This window comes from Trypanosoma cruzi, genomic scaffold, assembly GCF_000209065.1.
Source record: "Trypanosoma cruzi strain CL Brener 1047053516903 genomic scaffold, whole genome shotgun sequence".
Classification (NCBI taxonomy): domain Eukaryota; phylum Euglenozoa; class Kinetoplastea; order Trypanosomatida; family Trypanosomatidae; genus Trypanosoma; species Trypanosoma cruzi.
Window position 1 is genome coordinate 50,928 of NW_001849439.1, and position 19,174 is coordinate 70,101.

The following is a 19,174-nucleotide window of genomic DNA, read 5'->3' on the forward strand; positions in this document are numbered from 1 at the left end:
CACCGGCCCACTGCCAACTACATCCGCAGATGCGCGCAGCCCGTTTGATGCCCCTCCTCAGCGCACATCGTCACGCCACCCCTTCTTTCCCCCTCCCCAACACGCACACAAACAAAAAAAAAAATGGAAAAAAAAATCACATGTAAAACGACGTGTAGCCCATACAGACACAGCAAAAAGAAAAAAAAACGCAAAAAAAAAAAAAGAAAAAAAAGCGAGATTACTTTTCATGGGAAAAAAAAGGCCATCGCGCCTAACACGCATAAGAAAAGGAAAACAGAAAAGGCCAGGTTCAAAACCCCCATCTGTATTGCCGCCTCCTTTGGAGAAAAAAAAGACTTCTTGACGCCGCTATTGCCGTCATTTTTGCGTTTCTTCAGCGGCGTATTAACCACTGGTGCCGGCACCCGCAAACCCGTCAATTGTGGGCGCGGGTTAGGATTCGATGTGGCACCGTTTTTGCGTCTTTTCTTTGTTGTTGCCGCTATCGCTACGGACGGGTCAGCAAAGCTGGCGGGACGTGCTGCGTCCGTCGCCGATGTCTGCTTCAACCCATCCGTACATTCATTCCGTCCCGTTTTCACCTCCTCATCCTGTTTTTCAAACCCTGCAGTTACCACCCCGGGAGTATCCTCATTACATGTCCTAATCGCACCGTTTAAAGCCCGAGCCCCAGCTGCATCCTCGAGCGTCTTTTTCTTTTCTTCCCCCTCTTCCGTTTTTTCCTCTCCCACTATCACCACCTTTTCCCCCTCCCTGCCGGTCGCATTGTGCACTGCGCTAATTGCCTCCCGGGCGATCGCCAAGCACAGCAGGTGATCCGTCTGCAACTGTGCGCGCTCCTTCTGCTCCGCCTTCGCGAGGGCTGTGTGGGCCTCCACACAGGGGACAATGACCTCTTGACATACTTTGAAGATGAAGTTTATGTCCATCACCCGTTGACGCCCCCATGCGACCGCCATCCGCAACTTCTCTAGCGTGTCCCCTATGGCCTGGCGTGCCCCTACAATGGCTGACGAGGAAAATCGCAAGACAGTGACGGCGTCATCGCTTTCCCCGTTGCTCTTACCAAATGATCTTTTACACGCCGCTCCGGAGGGCCTGTTATTTCCCGTAGCCAGGCATTTCGCTGCGGCTGCGAAGAGGGAGACGCCGTCCTTTCGTTTCCGCCCATTTTTTGCGGCCGCACCTCCATTTATACTGTTCTTGCTATGATGCTGACGCACGCTCATAATCACAAAGGGCTCGGCACGCAAGCGGCTTTCCAGTTCTTGGATCATCTCTGCCGCGTCCTTGACGCACTCGTCAAACGTGGCGTAAGTGTTATTGGGGCCATGGCAACGATTTGACAATGTTGTTATGGCTTGCTGCAGTATTTCATCCCCGTTCTCGGCCTCCGCAATTGTTCCAAAAAATAAACAGAAAAAATTCAAAGCTCCTGTTTCCTTCTCATTCCCGTATTTGGTTCCCCGATTTTTCCTGCGACATGATGTTATCTGCTTCTCGGAGGCAAGCGGAGACAAAAGAGAGAATAACTGGCACTGAACTGCCTGCAGCGTCTCTGTGCCCCGTCGTCTACATTCTGAAAGATCTTGCGCCAGCGACAAAATAGCGTGCTTTGTCTCATCCATGACTAATTCTTCTTCTCCCTCCTCCTCCTCCCCTACCACTGACGTCCCTGCCACCTCCACACCAGTCGTTTCTGGCGATTCCGTCAAGGGATCAAGAACTCTGTCCATTTTATGCAGAAAAAGATTGCTGCCATTGCATTCAAGATCCCCACTCACGCTACGATTTTCTTCCCCCTCCTCCATGCTCTCAGGGTTCCGACTCCCCATAGTGTGAGACTCGTGAGAGGTTGGGCTCTGCGTCAGCACGCCGTAGGGATCATGTTGTGTCTTCACACTGCCGGATGGCGTTGCGGTTAAAATTCGAGGTGGGAGGGGCTTTGGTGATGGCGGCAATCGGTCCCAAGTGTCCCGCAGCTGCTGCCACGCCCTAAACACCTCCAAACCAGTGCGTTGAACCCAGGCGGGGACACGGCCATCCACACCAATCTCGCCCACCTCTATGGCACTTGCACCCAAGACAGCAAACCGCATAGGAAAGAGAGATGTCAGAGACTCAAACGCCAACATCTCTGGCTTCCAACGCAGCGCATCACCGGCACGGGTACGTGTGACACGGACAACCGCATGGATTGAAAGTTTAACTTCTTCTTCTCTTACACCTTCTCCTGTGGATGTTTTGCTTTCATCCTCCTTGTCAGCTTCAAGAGGCTTGTCATAGTTTTCAATCCTCAGGGTAAGCACAATGGGTGTGGGCGGTTCTAATGCAGTACATGGTGGCAGCAGAAGATGATGAATAGGTTTAAAATTCATCGTTCTGCAGCTGCATGTGCAGTCCAACGTGTCTTCATCTTTACTGCCGTCTCCAACAAATGTGCCGGTGCTTTCGGCTTGCAGGAGTTCATCACGGGTTAAAGTCGGAACACAACGCACGGAAACCGACATAAAACTCATGACTCCATCGTGAATAAGCGAGCGAAGTCGCCGTGAATACATAAGGCGAGAGGTTGAAAACTTCATCAGTGTATCAAGATCCTCTACATTATTTCCAACACCGCCATCGTCCAGAAAAGGCGAATGAACAAGGTGAATCGGAATGTGTGCACGCACCTCATGATAAGTGCTGTTGCAGCTGTGGTCATTCAAACAAGGCACAATACAATTTGGAAGTCGTGCTGGAAAAAAACTGACACCCATTCCTTTATTCATGCTGGGAGAGAGAAGATGTGCAGTCATTTGGCTCCACATCTGCAAAACATAGTCAAGACGATTCGTTCTAACGGCATGCCAACCCATCGCAGTGTCTGGAAAAGGAGAAGATGCGAACGTCCATTCATGTGGGAGACGAAGCGGAGAAGATGCAATGTCGCTTGCCTGTGTGTCCAATACTGAATCCCCTATCCTTGATATTCGGTCAAATCCACACGATTGCGGGGCGTTGCCACACATACAGCTTATAAAGTCCTCGGGAAACGAGTAAAGAACGATGGAAGCAGATGTGTCATCCCTTTCCCTATCGTCAGTCACCGCATTCGCATTTTCCCTGCATCTCTGGCGAAGGAGGAGCGGTGCTGTCAATGAACTGAGTGTACTCATCTGTTCCCCTGATAACTGGTTTCCCTCTTTTTTTTTTTTTGCCTTTCCTGCCTTGCGCTCTATGTATACGCAAGTGCTTTTTTTTTCCTTTCTTTTCTTATGTTCTCTCCTTCTCGCTCCCTATTTAATTGGTGCAACGGTATTTTTCTTACAGCCCTGTCCGTTTAATGATTCAGGCAGGAAAATGAACAAAAGGGCTTAGAAATACAAATTGTGACAAGCACGCTTCACCCCTCTTTCCGTCGGCCTATAAATTTTGCGTTTCTAATTATACAATTCCTCAGCGTGCCCAAACTGCGCCTGCCGCTATTCTCTATCCTTAAGCACGGGTGTAATGTATGTATGTATTTATATGTATGTTTGTGTGTGAGGGTAATATACTTCCTTCCTTTCCTTTTCCTTCCTTTTCTTCTTTTTATTTTTCAATCTCTCCCTTCTGTGTTGTATAATTTAAAATGACAAATGCACTGTTCTTCTGTGCGCGCTGCCACCCGTCCCCCCCCCCCCTCCTCGTGACTCTCACTGTTTGTCCTCTGTCCCTTTTTTTTTTTCTTGTGGTGGTGATCCTTATTGCTGTTTCTCTCTCTCTCTCTCTCTCTCTCTCTCTCTCACTCGCTTTCCTTATTTTCTTTTTTCGTTTCCCCCCCCCGTCGTGCACAGCTGACAGGTTTGCCACGCCAAGGGAAAAAGGGGGAAATTATAATGTATGATGCACACCACACTCCCGCCCCGCCACCGGCACACACACTCAGCAATGAATTTTATGAATGCAGAAGACGATCCTTCCTCTTATTTCCACTCAACTCGGCCCACGTGTATGTGTGTTTCCGTGTCGTCGTCGATGTGGTACTCCCCTCCCTCACGTTCCCCCCTCGCTCTCTGTCTTCTCAATGGACTAATTCTTCTTCGTTCACAGTCAGCCGAGCCGCAGATGACGGTGAGAAATGTGGCAGTCCAGCAAACCCCCGCGCACCGCTCTTGGAATTGGTGAAGCAAGCAGCAAAAAAAAGATAAAAAAACAAAACTTTGCCAAAAAAAAGAAGAAAGAAGAAGAAAAGAAAAAAGTTTTGTAAAAGGTAAGGCGCATTGCCAGGTGTAAAGACAAGAAGGACAAATAGGAATGTAAATAACTCGTCCTGCCGCCCCAATTCTCCTCCTTTTCTCATTGCCCACCACCATTAAAAGCAGAGACGGCAGCAGCAGTTTGCCAGGAGAGTGCGGCGTCACAAAACATGGAAATTGAATTGCTGCACAAATATAATTCTATGGAGCCTTCTTCCTCCTTTGCCTTTCGTTCTTCCTTTCCCGCCTGAGTTCTAAGGCGCGCTACTGATGCAAGCGGGAGGCCATCTGCATGTTCTTCTCCACCACGCCCATCATGCCGCCCACCCAAAGCTGTCGGTCCGCCTCTGTCAAGAACGAAACCGCCACATCGCGCTTCTCAAACCGAAAGACAACACACATGCCATCAGATACCGGACGTCGGCTGTGGTCAAGGACAACCCCCCTACTGCGCCGAAACAGTTTTCGGAATGCGCCGCCAGCATCCGAGGTGAGAAGATGAACGCCCAGTAGGCTGAGAAGCTTTAAAGCCTCACTGGGCTTTCGATCCGTCGCGGTGGGATACCACACCAAGTGCGGCATAAGCGCCTCCTCGCCACGATGTTCTCCAAGATAATCCTCCACACGGAAGAAACGCGTGTGCGGACGGCCGTTCTCCACATGCTTGCAAAGCGTCGATCCAGAACGCAAAATTGGCATGAGTTCCTTCAATGGTCGTTTAATGATACCGCTGCTGGGTTCTTGAGGAGGCACCACAGAGAGCAATGTGCCATCGGTAAGAAAACTGGTGTTGGCTCCATCAAGCGTCGGATGCTCCAACCTCGCATGGGACTGTGGTGTATAAGGACGACCGAGTGGAGTTCGAGCGACACACCCTCCTCCGCCTCCTCCTCCTCCACTGCTACCGCTGATCATTGCTGCACCTTGTCGTCGATATTCCTGCGAAGGGGGTCGTCGGGACGCAAGGGAGTGGTTCACAATTTCGGGCGGTGGTGATGGCTGTCGAGGTGGTGCCATCTCCGCCACCGCGACCCCATCCTCAGTTTCATCCTTCGTTCTCATTGTCAATTCACCATCGCTGGCCAATCCCATCACACACTCCATCGGGGGATCCTTGTCAGTAAACCCGGCACGACCAACGCCTGCAACGTCCCTCGCGTGTCGCACGACACGGTAGGCATCAACGTAGAAACACTGTACAAGACCCAGCACGTCCTCCGGTGTCATCGTCTCAATGCCACGAAGAGACTCCTCAGGTTCCAGTGCGTAGTAATTTTTCAAATAAAAAAGCATCGATCGCAGGTTGTCCTCGTGTTTGGGATACGGAAATACATCCTGTGGGCGTGCCGCCTCCTCAGGCCTTTTCTCTAAAGGTCTTGGAAGTTCATTCCACTTAGCGTGACGCATGCTGTGGCTCGTAACTTCTGCCGTGGGTGCGTTCACCCCACCCTCAGGGGCATGATCATCCCCCGTGGTGCGATGCCGCTCCCCACCGTTCCCCTCTCCTCTTGTATAGACGCGATTTGACGGCGGTAATTTCTTCCTCCGCTTTTGTTTTTCTTCTTCCTCTTCCTCACTCTCTTCATTATCATCATAATTTTTGCTTTCATCCAGCAATCCCTCCTTTTGGTATGAGTGACGACGGCGCGGGGAGTACATGTACCGCGATTTCTCTGCGTTTTCAATGTCTAACGTGCTGTCCGGATCGTCGTGCATCCATCTTCCGTGACTCACGGCACTCTCCGGATGCCTTTGGCGAGCGTTTTTTCCATCATGCTGCCAATATCTAACATTTAAATCATCACGGCGTGGTGAAAAGCCGCCCAACCCGCCACTGGATGCACCTTTTTGTGCCACAGTCCCACCCCGAATTACATTTTGTTGGTGATGCAACGGTGGCCGTCCAACAGGGGTGTTGGTGGTGTAGCCGTAGCGCAGACTTAGTGGCTCATAAAAAGACAAATTTGTAGCCCGAGTTCTCTCTCCGCGTATCGGGGGAGACCGCTCGTTGCGCAAAGGCCCCTCACCACGCAGAGGGGATGGTCTGTTATAGCTGATGCTCATTCTGCTGCTGCTGATGCCACGTTCCGACTTACGTGTCGACCTCAGTGATTGGTCATTTATTTTGCCCGGGGATGCCGCCCCTCGTGTGTATCCCGCCCACCTCTCCCTACGAGCCGCGGAAGCCGGCAGCACGCCCGCAGCCACAACACCGCCCTCCTTTGTAGGAGAAAACAACTGGGGCCGTCGTTTATCGGGCTCCGCATCATCAAAGTAGCGCTGCAGGTACTGAATGGAGTCCTCCACCTCCGCGGAGCGGCCATGCGGTGTGCGCTGCCTCCAGCTCATCTTTTGCGCGTGAGTACCACCCCACACACCTTCGTCTGCCAATTCCCCCTCACAGTAGAAACCAAAAGGGAAAGAAGTGAATGCGTGGGAAAAGGGAAGAAAAGAAAGATTTTTCCTTTGAAAGAAGCAAACAAACAAAAAACTGGACAAAGCCAAAACACACGCACACATGCCAAGAAGGAAATTGTAATGAAAATGGAGAGTGGCAGACCAAAAAAAAAATAGGCCTGTCCGCGTGTCGGTTTGGTTTGCTGAGCCACCCGCTCTCCCTCTCGCCTGTTCCTCGACGCCTCTGAATGTTTGTTATTATTCCCTTTTTTTTTCTTTTCTTTTTTTTTTTTTTTTGGATGTTGTTGCTTTTTTCTCGTTTCCTTTTCGCTTTCATTCCTTTTCTTTTTTGTTATCTCCTCCTCCTCTCTCTCTCTCTCTCCCGCTGGTACCCCGACAAATCCACTGGCTGGGACCAAGGGCTGGAAGCACCCGCACACCGGGCAGTGGCAGAGCCGTACGATGTGGCTGAAAAACAGACAGGGCAGCAGAAGCAGCAAAAAAAATGTGTTTCCTGTCGAAATCGAAGGGGTTCGTGCATGCGCGGCAAAAAAAAAAAAAAAAAAGATCAAAAAGAAAAAAAAAAGGCTGGGGCACAATTCAAGGAAACAAAAAAAATAATAACAATAATAATAACACAAGGTAGAGAGAAAAAGAAAGAAAGAAAGACAAAAGAAGGGTCATTTATCAGATGCTGCGGGGAAAAGACGGCAGGGGGACTTCCTGAAGCCCCTCTCGCCCCGGCAGCAGTGAGATGGACCAAGTCCTGTCATCATGCATGCACATGTGATGGCTGCTCCCCACCCCTTTCTACCGCACAAAAAATCGCCCTAATTTGTTGTGGTCTTCTCGACTGTTTTTCATGATGGCCCCTGGCGTATCCGCACAGACAGACAGACAGACAGACACACGGAATGAGAGAGAAAGAAAGAGATACATGCAAACGGGAGAAAAAGTGAGAGAGAGAGAGAGAGAGAGGAACAGGGAGAGCCATCCACTTCCGGTAGCTCAGAGTGCGAGAAAGAGAATCATAGAAACAAGAAGAAAATATCACCTCAAATCCCAAAGGAAAGAAAAAAAAAAAAAAATGAAAAGAAAACAGAAAAGGGAGTAAAGTGGACCAATCATCCCACCACCACCACCGCCACCAGGAGCGGCAGCGGCAGCAACAAAAAAATACACAGGCACGGAGGGAGAGGAAAAAAAGACACGGAGAAGTACGAGTAACAAACAAAAAAAAAAAAACATACAGACGCCCTCGTGCACACAAAATGCACCACACAAAAATCATAACAGAAAAAAAAAAGGGCGGAGAAGCGTCAAACGCCTTCGCCGCCCCTCAAAACGCTCATGACTCGTCAGCAAAAGGAAATTACCGGCAAGCCGTCATAAAAATCCCAATCTCAATTGTCCTCGCTCTCCCTCTCTATATATATCCCCCTATCTGCCTCTCTCTATCCCTCATATACAATCACACGCATTCACGCACCTCCCTTCAGTTCTGCCACACCAAGAAGCCTCATGCAATTCGTCTCCTCTTTCTTTTTGGTTCCTCTTTCTTTTTTTTTTTCTTTTTTTCCTTTGTATTTTCCCCTCGTACCTCTGTTGCTTCTTGCTAATGTCGTTCCCCTTCGTGTTTACAAGTTCACCTATCCGGCTTGCAAAGTATGTGATAAAGTAACATCCACAACATATCCACTAAGAAAGTCATTTCTCTTGCCTCAAATAGAGAAAATGACACAGACAGAATAATAATAATAATAATAATAAAGAAGAAAAAAAACACCACTCTGCCCCTACCCTCGCCTAATCCTCTCCCAAATCCTTTGGTGCGCCCTCCCCTCTGTACGATACACTGTCCCTCAATTGGCAATGCTTCCTAGCGTGAACAATGTGGTGGTGACCACCATTCGTACCAGGGAAAAAAAAGCCCCGCGGTACAAACCCACCGGTCCCTCTGTCCGCATGATGTGGCGCACACAATGCATACTCGAAGAATAACGGAGATCGTCTTCCGTTGCCGCTATCATCATGCGCCGCCTCACGGTGTCGATGGGGTGAAGACAAAGTGTTGAGAGCGCCGATACCGTGAGTCCTGTCCCTATTTGCGCTGCTATTGCGCCGTAGCCACTGTCAGACGTCTCGGGAAGGACAAATGGCTCCACAATGTTTAGAATACCACTGTGAACCGTCTGGTACAGCAGACTGCCAAACACATAAAGTCCTAAACCCTTGTAGAGAAGATGTGGAGATTCACTCAGTACAGGGTGAGAAAAAAACGCCAAACTGTGGCGATACTCGTACGACGCACCGCGGAAAGGTTTAATATCGACTGCAAGACGAAATCGCGCAAAGTCAAGCGGGTAAGAAACCATTGAAGCCGCAAGCGCACCACAGATGTGTGCGGCGTAGAACGAAAAGGTGTAAGTCAACGCCGAATGATGCGCAAATGCGTTAAACACAAAAGTTTGCGTTGGAAGCGCAATAAAAATCTGTGCAATTGTAATTGGTAGCAGGGAAACCACCTGAATCAGATTCCCCCGCCAAAAACTACGCCAGCCCTCAACAGCTGCTAGGTGACGCATACAATGCCACGCCCCGCTAAAAGATCCATCTAATGTTCCTAAACGCCGCAATTCCCCTTGGCACTGCAGGATGAACTTCACACGGTCGAGTGGAGCAATAAGTGTGCGGCCGATGGTTTTGCTCAGCCAGAGCAGTTGTATATTCTCCACTGAAACGTAATAATCCTCAGGCATCAAAACGTCTCCTACAGGAGGGGTGGAGTTGTCATCGCCTTCCATGTGCTCGCCTCGTGACAGAGACGGTTGATCGTTATTTCCCATGCGTGATTATGCCCAACGACGAAAATAATAAACAGAAGAGAGATAAAAACGAACAAACCAACAAATGAAGGGTGGCGCGTCCTCGCTGTTCTCTTCACACCCCTCCCCAACCGGTTGTTTGTTTGTTTGTTCTCCGTCCTTCTTCCTTTTCTTCTTCCACCCCGCCCTTTCTTTTCCCTTTGCTCTCTTCGCCTTGTTCCCCCTTCCGTCGGCTCTCCCCCCCTCCTCCCCCCTCCCCCAATTTTTACTTTCCCTCACACCCTCGCCTCACCCGCGAGACAGACACGCACAGTCACACCGGAGCGGTGCGCCCCACCACCACCTCCTCCTCCCGCGTGTTCTTATGCTCCCTCGCCCCTCGCCTTCTCGTCTCTCCGACCACGCAGAGAGAAGAAACTGCAGGAAGAGGAAACGGCTAAGCAACAGAACATTTAACACAATAATAATAATAACAAAGAAAAAAAAAAGGCGGGAAAGGGTCAATAGGAAATGTAAATAACAGGTACATCGCTCCGCACAAGAAATGAACGATATTTATACTCTCAAATAATTATCGTACAAGAAATAAAAAAGAAGGCGAAAGAAGCAAATAAAACACAAACAACCAAGGCAGTCCACCAAACTTTCTCTCCCTTTCCATTTGATCCCAACAGACACGTGACTGTTTTTGTTTCAGGAACAAAAATGGGAAGGAGCAGAACGAAAAATAAAAACAACACGCCAGTAATTTATATAACGTCACTCACTTGTGACGTTTCTTGTACAACATCACAAAAACCAGCACTGCCAGCGCCACGACACATATGCCAAAAAGCGAAACAAAACACCGATCACCAGCCAACTGTCGATAGAACCACTTCACTTCACGTGACACTCGATCAAGCCCCCCCTGCAGGTTCTGAAGCTCTTCGTCTATTTGATAAATCTCCGTTGTCTGTCGGTGCAGCGTTTGGTGTGTTTCACGTCCTGATTCCTCCGTCATGTGCTGCAGTCGCTCCGCCCGCCCTAGTGAAAGTAACGCGTCATTCTGCACATTTACAGCTGCCTGAAGCACTTGTTCAGAGTCCTTAAAGCCCTTCCCATCTGACCCGCCAACTCCCAACAACTCTTCCTCTTTCCGCTCCGTGTATGTCTTGGCCCGTGTCGCGGGGCGCTGTGGGTAAATCTGTCGTTTCATCTCGGCATCCAAAGAACGAACCAACTCATCCGCATCGCGGCATACATTTTCGTACTGGGCCCGCGTCACCTGGTCCTGCGTTCGACGCACCTCAGCACGCAGAATACTTATTTTGCCACGGGCCTCTCGCATGATTGGACGCGCTGCCATTTCTGCGGCCTTCTTCTCTGACAGTGCGTCAGCAATGACGACGGCTTCCGTCGCCCTAGAAAGCCGTTTTAACGTCTCTTGGACGTCCTCCGCTAATGTATCGAGAGCACTAGCCATAGCAGCTTCTCCGTACTACGCGCTAAAGAAAATATATCTTTCTACGACAATTATATCGGCGAAAACAAAGGGTCACGCTTCTTACCAACGCGTGTAGGATGCAGTTCGGCAACCTTCAGTTTTGTACGGGTGGCCTCCCTTCTCGCTTCCTGCCCCTATCGCAATGTGAAAAAATGCGACGTTCAACTCACCCCTCACCCCTTCCCGTTGCTTTTTTTTTGTGTGTGTGTTTCCCTTGTGCTTTGCGTCCTCACTCTCTCTTTCTCACAAGAGACAGCTTATCATGCCGCTGCACACCCGAAGCAAAAAGAAGAAAAAAAAACACCGCGCAATAATATACCACTGCAATGCAAAAGAAAAAGAAATCACTTTTCCCCCCAGCATGGGCATAAAAAAGGAAGAAAAGATTAACGAATCCCCAAACACGTGCCAGAGATTAAAATAAAAACAGAAAGAAAAATCAGAAAATAAGGCGCAGTTAAAAAAGGAAATACCCAGAAGTGATCATTCTCTCCTCACATTACGGCGGCAGCATCCTTGCCGGCGTTGCGGGCACGCTTCTTGCGCAGCTCGGCTCGAGAACGCAGTGAGAGCTGCAGGCCTCCCCATTGGCGACGGATAACGTCGCTACGGGCCAGGAAGCGTGCATTCACAGAGCGGATGAGATTCTTCAAAGCGGCTTCGTCCTCGGCATTCACATCGGTGATTGCAACGCACGTGGCGGTCTTCTGGCCCACCGCGTCGCCGAGACGTGCCTTGTCCTTCACAATCGCGTATGGGACTTTGTTGGCACGGCACAAAGTCGGCATCCACAGCACCAGCTCAATGGGGTCCACATTGTTCGCGATCATCACAAGGCGTGCGGTCTTCTTCTCAATGGTGCGGGTTACCTCCTGCAGACCGGTAACGACGCTGAGCGGAGCCTTCTTGGACGCCGCCTCTGGATTCTTCTTCTTCTCAGTCGCCACGTCAAACAGGCGCTGCCTGCGGGCCCTACGCGTCTCGGAAGGATACTTCTTCACCAGCTTCAGCAGCTCGTTGCGACTGGAGCGGTCAAGCACCTTCGTAAATTGGTGGAGCGCAGGCGGCACCTTCAGACGGCGCTGCAGCACACGCTTCTTCCGCTGCATCGTCACAAACGTGGGCCACCGCATGAAGCGAGAAAGATCACGGGCGTACGGAACATCGTGGCCAATACCAAAGTTTTTCGGCCGCGCCACAAAAGATGAGGTGGCCGCAGGCTTCTTGTAGGGCGCGGCTGCCTTGGCAGCAGGCTTGACAGCGGGCTTCACAGTGGGCTTCTTAGCGGGCTTGGCAGCAGTCTTCGCGACCGGCTTGGCAGCAGTCTTCGCGACCGGCTTCGCAGCAGTCTTCGCGGCTGGCTTCGCGGCTGGCTTCGCGGCTGGCTTTGCAGCAGTCTTGGGAGCGGGCTTGGCGGCCTTTTTCACTTCCTTGCCGGGCATTTTTTTATGCGCTGAAAACGGTATGTCAATAGAACAAAGAAAAGAAAAGTAGTAATAATAATAAGAATAATAATAAATATTGTCATTATTATAAAGAAAAAGCGGGGGGTGGAGTGGGGAAAGTCATAATAAATGACAGTTCGTTGGAGAAAACACAAACAACCCGGCAGCACAAAGGAATGAGACGAGATATTCGTACAAAACAGCGGCGGGGATACAACTCACGCTGCACGCTCAGAGAGCATGACCACTTTCACCAAAACCACCACCGCCACCACCAGAAGGAAACAAACTTCGGTTTCTCTTGACAGTCAGAGCTCATCTGCCACTTTGGCTGCAAGTGACGCCTCGCTTCCTCTTCCTTATTGTCGCACCTATCCAACCTCCCTCATCCACCGCTAAACTCGTTCTTTTTTTTTTTTTGCTCGTTTTTCCCCAACCTCCTGTTTATTTGTTCATACTGCAGGTGACCTTTGGATACTTTGAGGGTTGGGCTGTACAAATTGCCTCCCCACTAGCCCACCCGCACTCGTTATATCTTTTGTTTTTTCGTTGTTGTTTTTTTTTTCTTCTTGTGCTGTTGTTGTTTCTTTTTTGCTTCGCTTTCTCCTCCCCGTACTCCTGCTTCACTACATAATTGTACAGTTGTTAGGCTTTTTGGCGGGATTTTTCAAAAGAACTTTGTATTCTTTGGCAAACGTCCAAAAAGAGGGCCTCAAAAACGTGGCAACACAGCCACCACAGCGCCACAAGACAGCGGTGGTAAAAACGCACGGTGGAGAGAGAGGAAAGGAGTCAGCTGACACTGACACGTTTTGTGTGTGAGCCGCTGTGAACCACATTTGCTGGAAACACGCGCAGGCTCCGACTCTCTGCACGAGAGGATCCAATAGGACCGCTGCCTGTGGCAGGCGACACAGCAAGCTGCTTCTCTACATCCCTTTCAATCTTGCGCTCTTCGCGCTCAACAAAATAGCGAAAAAGTCTCCTAAATGTTGATTGCTCGTCCTTTCCGTCCACCTCCTCCTCGTCGTCACTAAAACTCAATGTCGCCCCGCCGCTACCAACACTGTCGCTACAGTTATTACCAGCGGTGGTAGCCTTCTTCTGGCGTTGCCTTCGCAGGGCAAAGGATGTATTGCTGCCGGGGAAGCGGCCGCTCTTATCATCGCTGCCCAATAAGTTAAACTTTGCCTCCATAAAGACATTGTTGCGCCGCTTCAGTTCTGCGCGTATATGCCGCTCCTCCTCCCGCTTGCCGGGGTGGAAAAAGAAGAGTTCTTGTGTGTTGACATTCATAAAGCGCACGAGGCCAGCGGAAGTGCGGTACAGCACCCAACACTCGGGAATAGGGTCTACGAGCAGCATCTCTTCCACCAGCAGCAGGAGGTCGTCGTCGCGCGGAGAGCGAATGCCAAGGCTACAACGAAACTCCTCTATATCTGAAAGTGTGAGGGCGGTATTGTCACCCTCCTCGCCATCGTCATCATCATTGTCGTCCCCAACAAGCGTGAAAAACTCCCCTTGAGGCTGGGCGTAGTCATGCAGAAACCCTATGGCCATATATTTCCGCTCCACCCGCCGCCGTGCGGCACGGCGCCATCTGGCAATAAAAAGTCGTACGCGAAGTGTCACAATGTACGCCGTGATGCAGGCACCAGCACCCACCCACGGCAACCACCGCGGCAGCGCCTGCAACACCGCCTGAGCGGCTTCACCCGCCGTCTCCGCCTCGTATAAATCCGTTTTAATTTTATGCAGTGTCGACCGCAATGACGCCATCCTGTGAAGGACGCAGCGGCGTACGACCGAAAAAGGGTGTGGGAATCACCAGAAGAAATGCCGGGAGAAGCAAAATCAAAACAATAACAACAAGAACAACAAAAAGCAAAAAAAAAAAAATGACTGTGTAAAAAAAAAAAAGAGTCTTGACCTCCTAAAAGAAAAAAGACAACTTAAAAAGGGAAAAAGGACCAACAAAAAATAAATAAATAAATATTCCTTCCTTCCACTAATATCAATGACACTTCTTGCTGGCGAGAAGAAAAGGTTGCAATAAATTTTATCAGACAAAGAAGGAATAAAACCAGACACACACACACACACAAAGAAACACATGGAGAGAATGTCGTTTCTCCCCCCACTTTCTTTTCTTGTCTGTTCGCCGCAATCAGTAGCCGTAATAGTAACAACAATGGGGGGGGGGGGGAAAGGAAAGAAAACAATACTTAGCCGGCTCTGTACATTCAAATCATTACATTCTCAGAAAAATAACCGTTATTTATTTATACATATGTACTTGTGCAACGCACAGTGCACACGCCCGTGTGTTGAAAACTACGAGATCGTCACAAAGAAACTCAGGCTGTTGCTGAGAGCAGAATAAGGCGCATCTACCATGGATCTTCGTGTCGACCGCATTAATGAGTCTTCTTCCCCCAACGTCGAGTAACGTCTGATAGAAGTTGACTTTCTGCTCTTCCATAGGTTATCAGTTCCCCTCCATATGACATGCAGCGGCATGTCAAGGAGAAGGGGCCACTCAACCTCCCTCCCATCCCCTGTTACTGCAGCAGACGCGCACAATACAGGGAGAGGACACGTCGATCGTATCTCCAATGTTTTGAGGGAGGACCCCGCCGACGTCTCTGTCAAAAACACGACGCTGGCTCGGGCTCCACGAGGTGAGGAAACATCTACTCGTTTTTCGCCCGGAGACACCTCCCACAGCACATCACCTGACTGTCCTCCCGTATTTGTATTGGAAACCTTTTGAAACCGCACAGCTAAGACAATGTCCTCCTCGTGGTCCTTTTCGTCAACGTCCTTCTTCCACGCAAGATGAGCAGCATCCCAATCCGTGCGATGCAGCACTTCTTGCTCCAGCGTATCGGAAGGCGCCGCTCCAAAAAGAATAATATCGTCGTGCAAGAGACTGTACCGTCTTGACATGACCAACACCATTTCAACACGATTTAATTCATCTAGCTTTCGACTCACCGCCCGCGCCGCAAAGGCATAAAGTAGTAGCCGTGGATACTGCAGAGCGGGCAACCACACGGTCAGTGTCTCTCCAGGCACCCAACGAGTTAGCTGCCCCATGGCCGCCCGCACACGATCAACGACTGCATTGTGCCCCTTCTCTTGCAACACCGACAGAAGACCCTCCATGTGATCCTTTTCCCAGAGAAAAAGCAACTGAATGAGATCCCTCGAAGGGGCTTGATTCAAATCCACTGCATATGCCGTCGGGTCAGATTTGCGCGGATCCAGACCCACGCTATGCTTCAACCTCGTCCACGTGGGTGATTCACAGGTACCGTAAATAATTTTCTGGAGAGAAGCATCCAGAAGATCGCGGTACGCCACAGCGGATGACTCATCATCACAAAGGCCAAGAAAGTCTTCATGTGAATTTCGAAGCTCCGCCAAAAACCCCGTCTCTGAAAGCCCAGCCTTTGAGGCTTCTTCAATTGCAATACTCACGCTGAAATTCCTTGCATCTTCCCTGATGCCTCCCTCTGATGTATTCAAGGATGCTCTTTGACTTAGCACCTCACTCACGGCCAATCGGAACCTGCGAGTAGTCATGCGAGCTGCATAGATCCCAAATGCAAATTTGGCAAACACGTTCTCAAGTAAAGCCTGTTGGGCTTTAGACGTATCGGAGGAAACAGTATCAGAAAGAGGGGCTCTACTATCCGGCCGGCCTGACAAGCGGAGCGATCGTCCCTTCCTTGATTCAGTCTCCGTGTTTTTCTCTTTTCGCAACCACAAGGTCAAAAGCCGAAGGATGATAGTGAGATCATCCCGGTCAACGGTTGCTTGCCAAAGTGAGGGGAAGGCAACACCAGACCTCTCCTTCGCCCACAGGTCGCGTAGCATAACCTGTCCACTAACAAGGCCTGTATGTAGTTCAATTGTATTTGCAATTTTAAAGGTTGGCGGAGTGCGATTACCGCTTCGACGAGAAACGCCCTTCTTGTTTTCGCCAGGGCGCAATGAAGCTGGCCCTTCAAGCATGAGCGTCGTCCCTTCCCTCTCCCACGGCGGAAAAATATTTTGGTCCTGCAGGATGGAAAATAAATAAAATCGCGAAAATGACGTGTCGTGTGTGAGAGTGAGGCACCACTCCTCCAGCATATGGATACACGCATTATTTTTCTTCGCTGTGTTGGGTGAGTCAGTTTCTCTGCCTGGAACTCCACACAAGACGCAACACAAGAGCACCGGGAAACGCGTTCTACCTCCATTCCTCACCGGCTCCCACACACCATATCGACAGTAGCGTGAGAGATGTGTCGACAAGGACTGGACAAACACTGCCTCATCGGAAGCATCCTCCGGGGGGGTCAACATGGCCAAGATGCAATGACCACGTCCTTGTTGCTCTGGGCGATCGGAAAAACACACCGAAACCGTCTTCATCAGCTGATCCACCTCTTCCGTAGCGGAAACATGACAAAAGTGATAGGATAAAAGCTTTGACTTGAAATATCGCTCGTAATGTTTTACAGTCTGGTTTGCGTTCATCGATACCACGCAGAGTGGAATGCAGGCACTTAAACTCAACCGCAGCCATTCCTCAAGGCAATAAACGTCTGAGGGGGATCTTTCCATGTAGTCATACAACGGGTTCATCTCACTCAATCCCTCATTATTCGGCTCCTTTATAGACAATAGAAATGCGTTGTAGAGGTGCGATGCTAACGTATCACACGTTGCGTAGTCCAACCTCAACCAGTAATGGAAGAAGCAACGAATAGCATCCTCTCTCCCAGAAACAATGCCCTCTTCCCCCCATCTATTAAAATCAAGCGTGCTGTTGCTTGACACTGGGAATTGATGCAATACATTTTTGAGGATCGAATCGGAAGATGCCGCGTATACTTCACGCACATATTCTTCAACAATGACATTATTTCCCCGATTCACTAGGCGATCCAGTGCTTTATATTGTTCATTATTAAACACAACTGTCAATGGGGAATATACCTCCCCACGCAGCTGCAGGAGGAGATCGCAGCCAATAATTGCACTGGAGAGAATATACCATGCAAAAATCCCACGGAATTCACACGGCCAGCCGCATCCCAGCACTTGTATAACTCTCTCAACAAAATTTATCGTGGCATAGAATTCCTTGTGTGCTTCTGGAAGAGCATCAAAAGTGTGTGGTGATATCCGTGATTGATAGGGTCGCAATAACTCTTTTGCACCTATGATAAATGGCTCCAGCTTACGTGGTTCCCAGTGCCTACCAAGAATACTCTCCTCAATCACTCTTATTGCACTTTCCACAGAATAGATACCCTGCTTAAGATATTTCCATGTGTCCTTTAATTGCCTCATGACATTCTCTTGATTCGATTTAAGACGCAACACGCGCCCATGGCAATTGCTGAGATCTTTAATGAGTACGTCAAGGCGTGCAAGTTTACTGTTATCGGGCCCCGTTAATGTATCAAGATCCTCGCACAGCAGTGCATTCGCTTCATGTAGAGCCTCATTGAAGGTCTCAATGGGATTTCCGTCCTCGACTGACAAATCCCCGAAGTACTTTTTCCCCACATCTTCTCTGGTTATAGGACTCTGTAGCAGAGTTGTCTGTACACAATGTTTCACATCGAATGTGAGGTGAAAATTCGTGACATTCATGAAACGCGACGTTATACCGCCCCATTTTTCACATGGAACAATAGATGAAGAAACGCACACCACGTAAAAGGTTGACTTTACATCCACAGTTTCTCCATACAGAGCGACCCTTGTCGATTTCTGGTGCATTATTGCCTCCCGTAGGGTTGGCTGAAGCAACAACAAGGGACGCAGTTCATGCAACACAAATGCGACAGAGGCATCGCAGATCAACAATCCATCCCCTGTCCTTGCCGCATCGAGTAAACTCTCTTTAAAACCTTTGCTCAACGCAGATGCCACAGTACATCCACCACACATGATGCTAAGGAAGTGTTTCAACATACCCTCGAAAGCCGGACTCGCACCACCAAAAAATGGCCAGTGAAAGTACACCCGTTGTAGTAACGCACCCAAGCAGAGAAGTTCATAGGTGGAACAAGTGGAAAGCAAAGCACTGTTTGTAACGTTGTTTACGCTCGGAAACAGCGATGAGACAATGGGATCATCAAGTTCTTCCGGTGCCGCGATTCCCCAGCCATTCAGGTGCGACTGCAGCTGACGAAAGCGTAATACCTGTTGCTCCTTTGGGAGCATGGCAAAAAATGCCCGGTGGGCAGCCACCATGATAACAGCCCCCTCGCCTTTTTTCTCTAACGCTTCTCTTGTGGCTGTGTCTTCCGAAGAATGAAAGGGAATAAATCTATCCACAATGTCAGAAAGCAACGCCAGAGCACTTTGACGCCTACCACTATCATTTTTCACTGCATCCATTTCCTCAGAGCGTTTCAACAGTTGTTTCACCTCTGCACGGTCCTTTTCCAGCTTTTTCAAAAGTTCACTTGCTCGCGAATCAAACGCATCCACCTTGCTTAAATAGTATGAATGTTCTAGACGTATCTTACTCAGTCTTTCATTTTTCCCTCTCACAATCTCTCCAAGACGCGCCGCCTCCATAAGAGTACCAACGTATTCTGCCATTGCACTTGCAAACGGGGAAAGTTCACTGTAGCGTACTTCACGCAAAGATGTATGAAGTTCTGAAAGAGAGTCATATTTGATTTTACAAGGAGACACCGCCAACAATCTTGGAACAAATTTTGGGGAAGTGATGATGGATTTACCGCTATCCCATACCTCTCTTAAACCCCCTCCAGTTAG

The 19,174-nt window shown here is 49.5% G+C and overlaps 7 protein-coding genes across 7 annotated transcripts, besides 20 other annotated features; all 7 read right to left on the minus strand.

The window, feature by feature from the left end:
* Positions 1-8,208: a sequence feature (heterozygous, non-Esmeraldo-like haplotype).
* Positions 175-214: a microsatellite.
* Positions 228-3,164, minus strand: Tc00.1047053510835.10 (hypothetical protein, conserved; the record flags this gene model as incomplete). The annotated part of the gene is made up of 1 exon (XM_804389.1): positions 228-3,164. The coding sequence occupies one exon, from the start codon at positions 3,162-3,164 to the stop codon at positions 228-230; it is 2,937 nt and encodes a 978-aa protein (XP_809482.1).
* Positions 3,546-3,588: a sequence feature (T-rich).
* Positions 3,743-3,778: a microsatellite.
* Positions 4,166-4,228: a sequence feature (A-rich).
* Tc00.1047053510835.20 (hypothetical protein, conserved) lies at positions 4,491-6,746 on the minus strand (the record flags this gene model as incomplete). Its single annotated transcript, XM_804390.1, has 1 exon — positions 4,491-6,746. The coding sequence occupies one exon, from the start codon at positions 6,744-6,746 to the stop codon at positions 4,491-4,493; it is 2,256 nt and encodes a 751-aa protein (XP_809483.1).
* Positions 6,890-6,920: a microsatellite.
* Positions 6,929-7,004: a sequence feature (T-rich).
* Positions 7,172-7,209: a microsatellite.
* Positions 7,226-7,300: a sequence feature (A-rich).
* Positions 7,509-7,531: a microsatellite.
* Positions 7,571-7,613: a sequence feature (GA-rich).
* Positions 7,688-7,729: a sequence feature (A-rich).
* Positions 8,160-8,213: a sequence feature (T-rich).
* Positions 8,209-8,413: a sequence feature (areas merged during assembly that could not be assigned to a particular haplotype. This can correspond to areas where the two haplotypes were merged or to regions with more than two copies in the genome that were merged during assembly.).
* Positions 8,371-8,393: a microsatellite.
* Positions 8,414-19,174: a sequence feature (heterozygous, non-Esmeraldo-like haplotype).
* On the minus strand, positions 8,486-9,469 carry Tc00.1047053510835.24 (mitochondrial carrier protein, putative; the record flags this gene model as incomplete). The annotated part of the gene is made up of 1 exon (XM_804395.1): positions 8,486-9,469. The coding sequence occupies one exon, from the start codon at positions 9,467-9,469 to the stop codon at positions 8,486-8,488; it is 984 nt and encodes a 327-aa protein (XP_809488.1).
* Positions 9,601-9,707: a sequence feature (C-rich).
* On the minus strand, positions 10,212-10,913 carry Tc00.1047053510835.30 (hypothetical protein, conserved; the record flags this gene model as incomplete). Its single annotated transcript, XM_804391.1, has 1 exon — positions 10,212-10,913. The coding sequence occupies one exon, from the start codon at positions 10,911-10,913 to the stop codon at positions 10,212-10,214; it is 702 nt and encodes a 233-aa protein (XP_809484.1).
* Positions 11,429-12,376, minus strand: Tc00.1047053510835.40 (60S ribosomal protein L7a, putative; the record flags this gene model as incomplete). Its single annotated transcript, XM_804392.1, has 1 exon — positions 11,429-12,376. The coding sequence occupies one exon, from the start codon at positions 12,374-12,376 to the stop codon at positions 11,429-11,431; it is 948 nt and encodes a 315-aa protein (XP_809485.1).
* Positions 12,426-12,452: a microsatellite.
* Positions 12,916-12,976: a sequence feature (T-rich).
* On the minus strand, positions 13,172-14,158 carry Tc00.1047053510835.50 (hypothetical protein, conserved; the record flags this gene model as incomplete). Its single annotated transcript, XM_804393.1, has 1 exon — positions 13,172-14,158. One exon carries the CDS (start codon positions 14,156-14,158, stop codon positions 13,172-13,174), a length of 987 nt encoding a protein of 328 aa, XP_809486.1.
* Positions 14,224-14,372: a sequence feature (A-rich).
* Tc00.1047053510835.60 (hypothetical protein, conserved) lies at positions 14,714-19,174 on the minus strand (the record flags this gene model as incomplete). The annotated part of the gene is made up of 1 exon (XM_804394.1): positions 14,714-19,174. A coding segment is annotated over one exon (4,461 nt), but the record flags the coding sequence as incomplete, so codon positions are not given.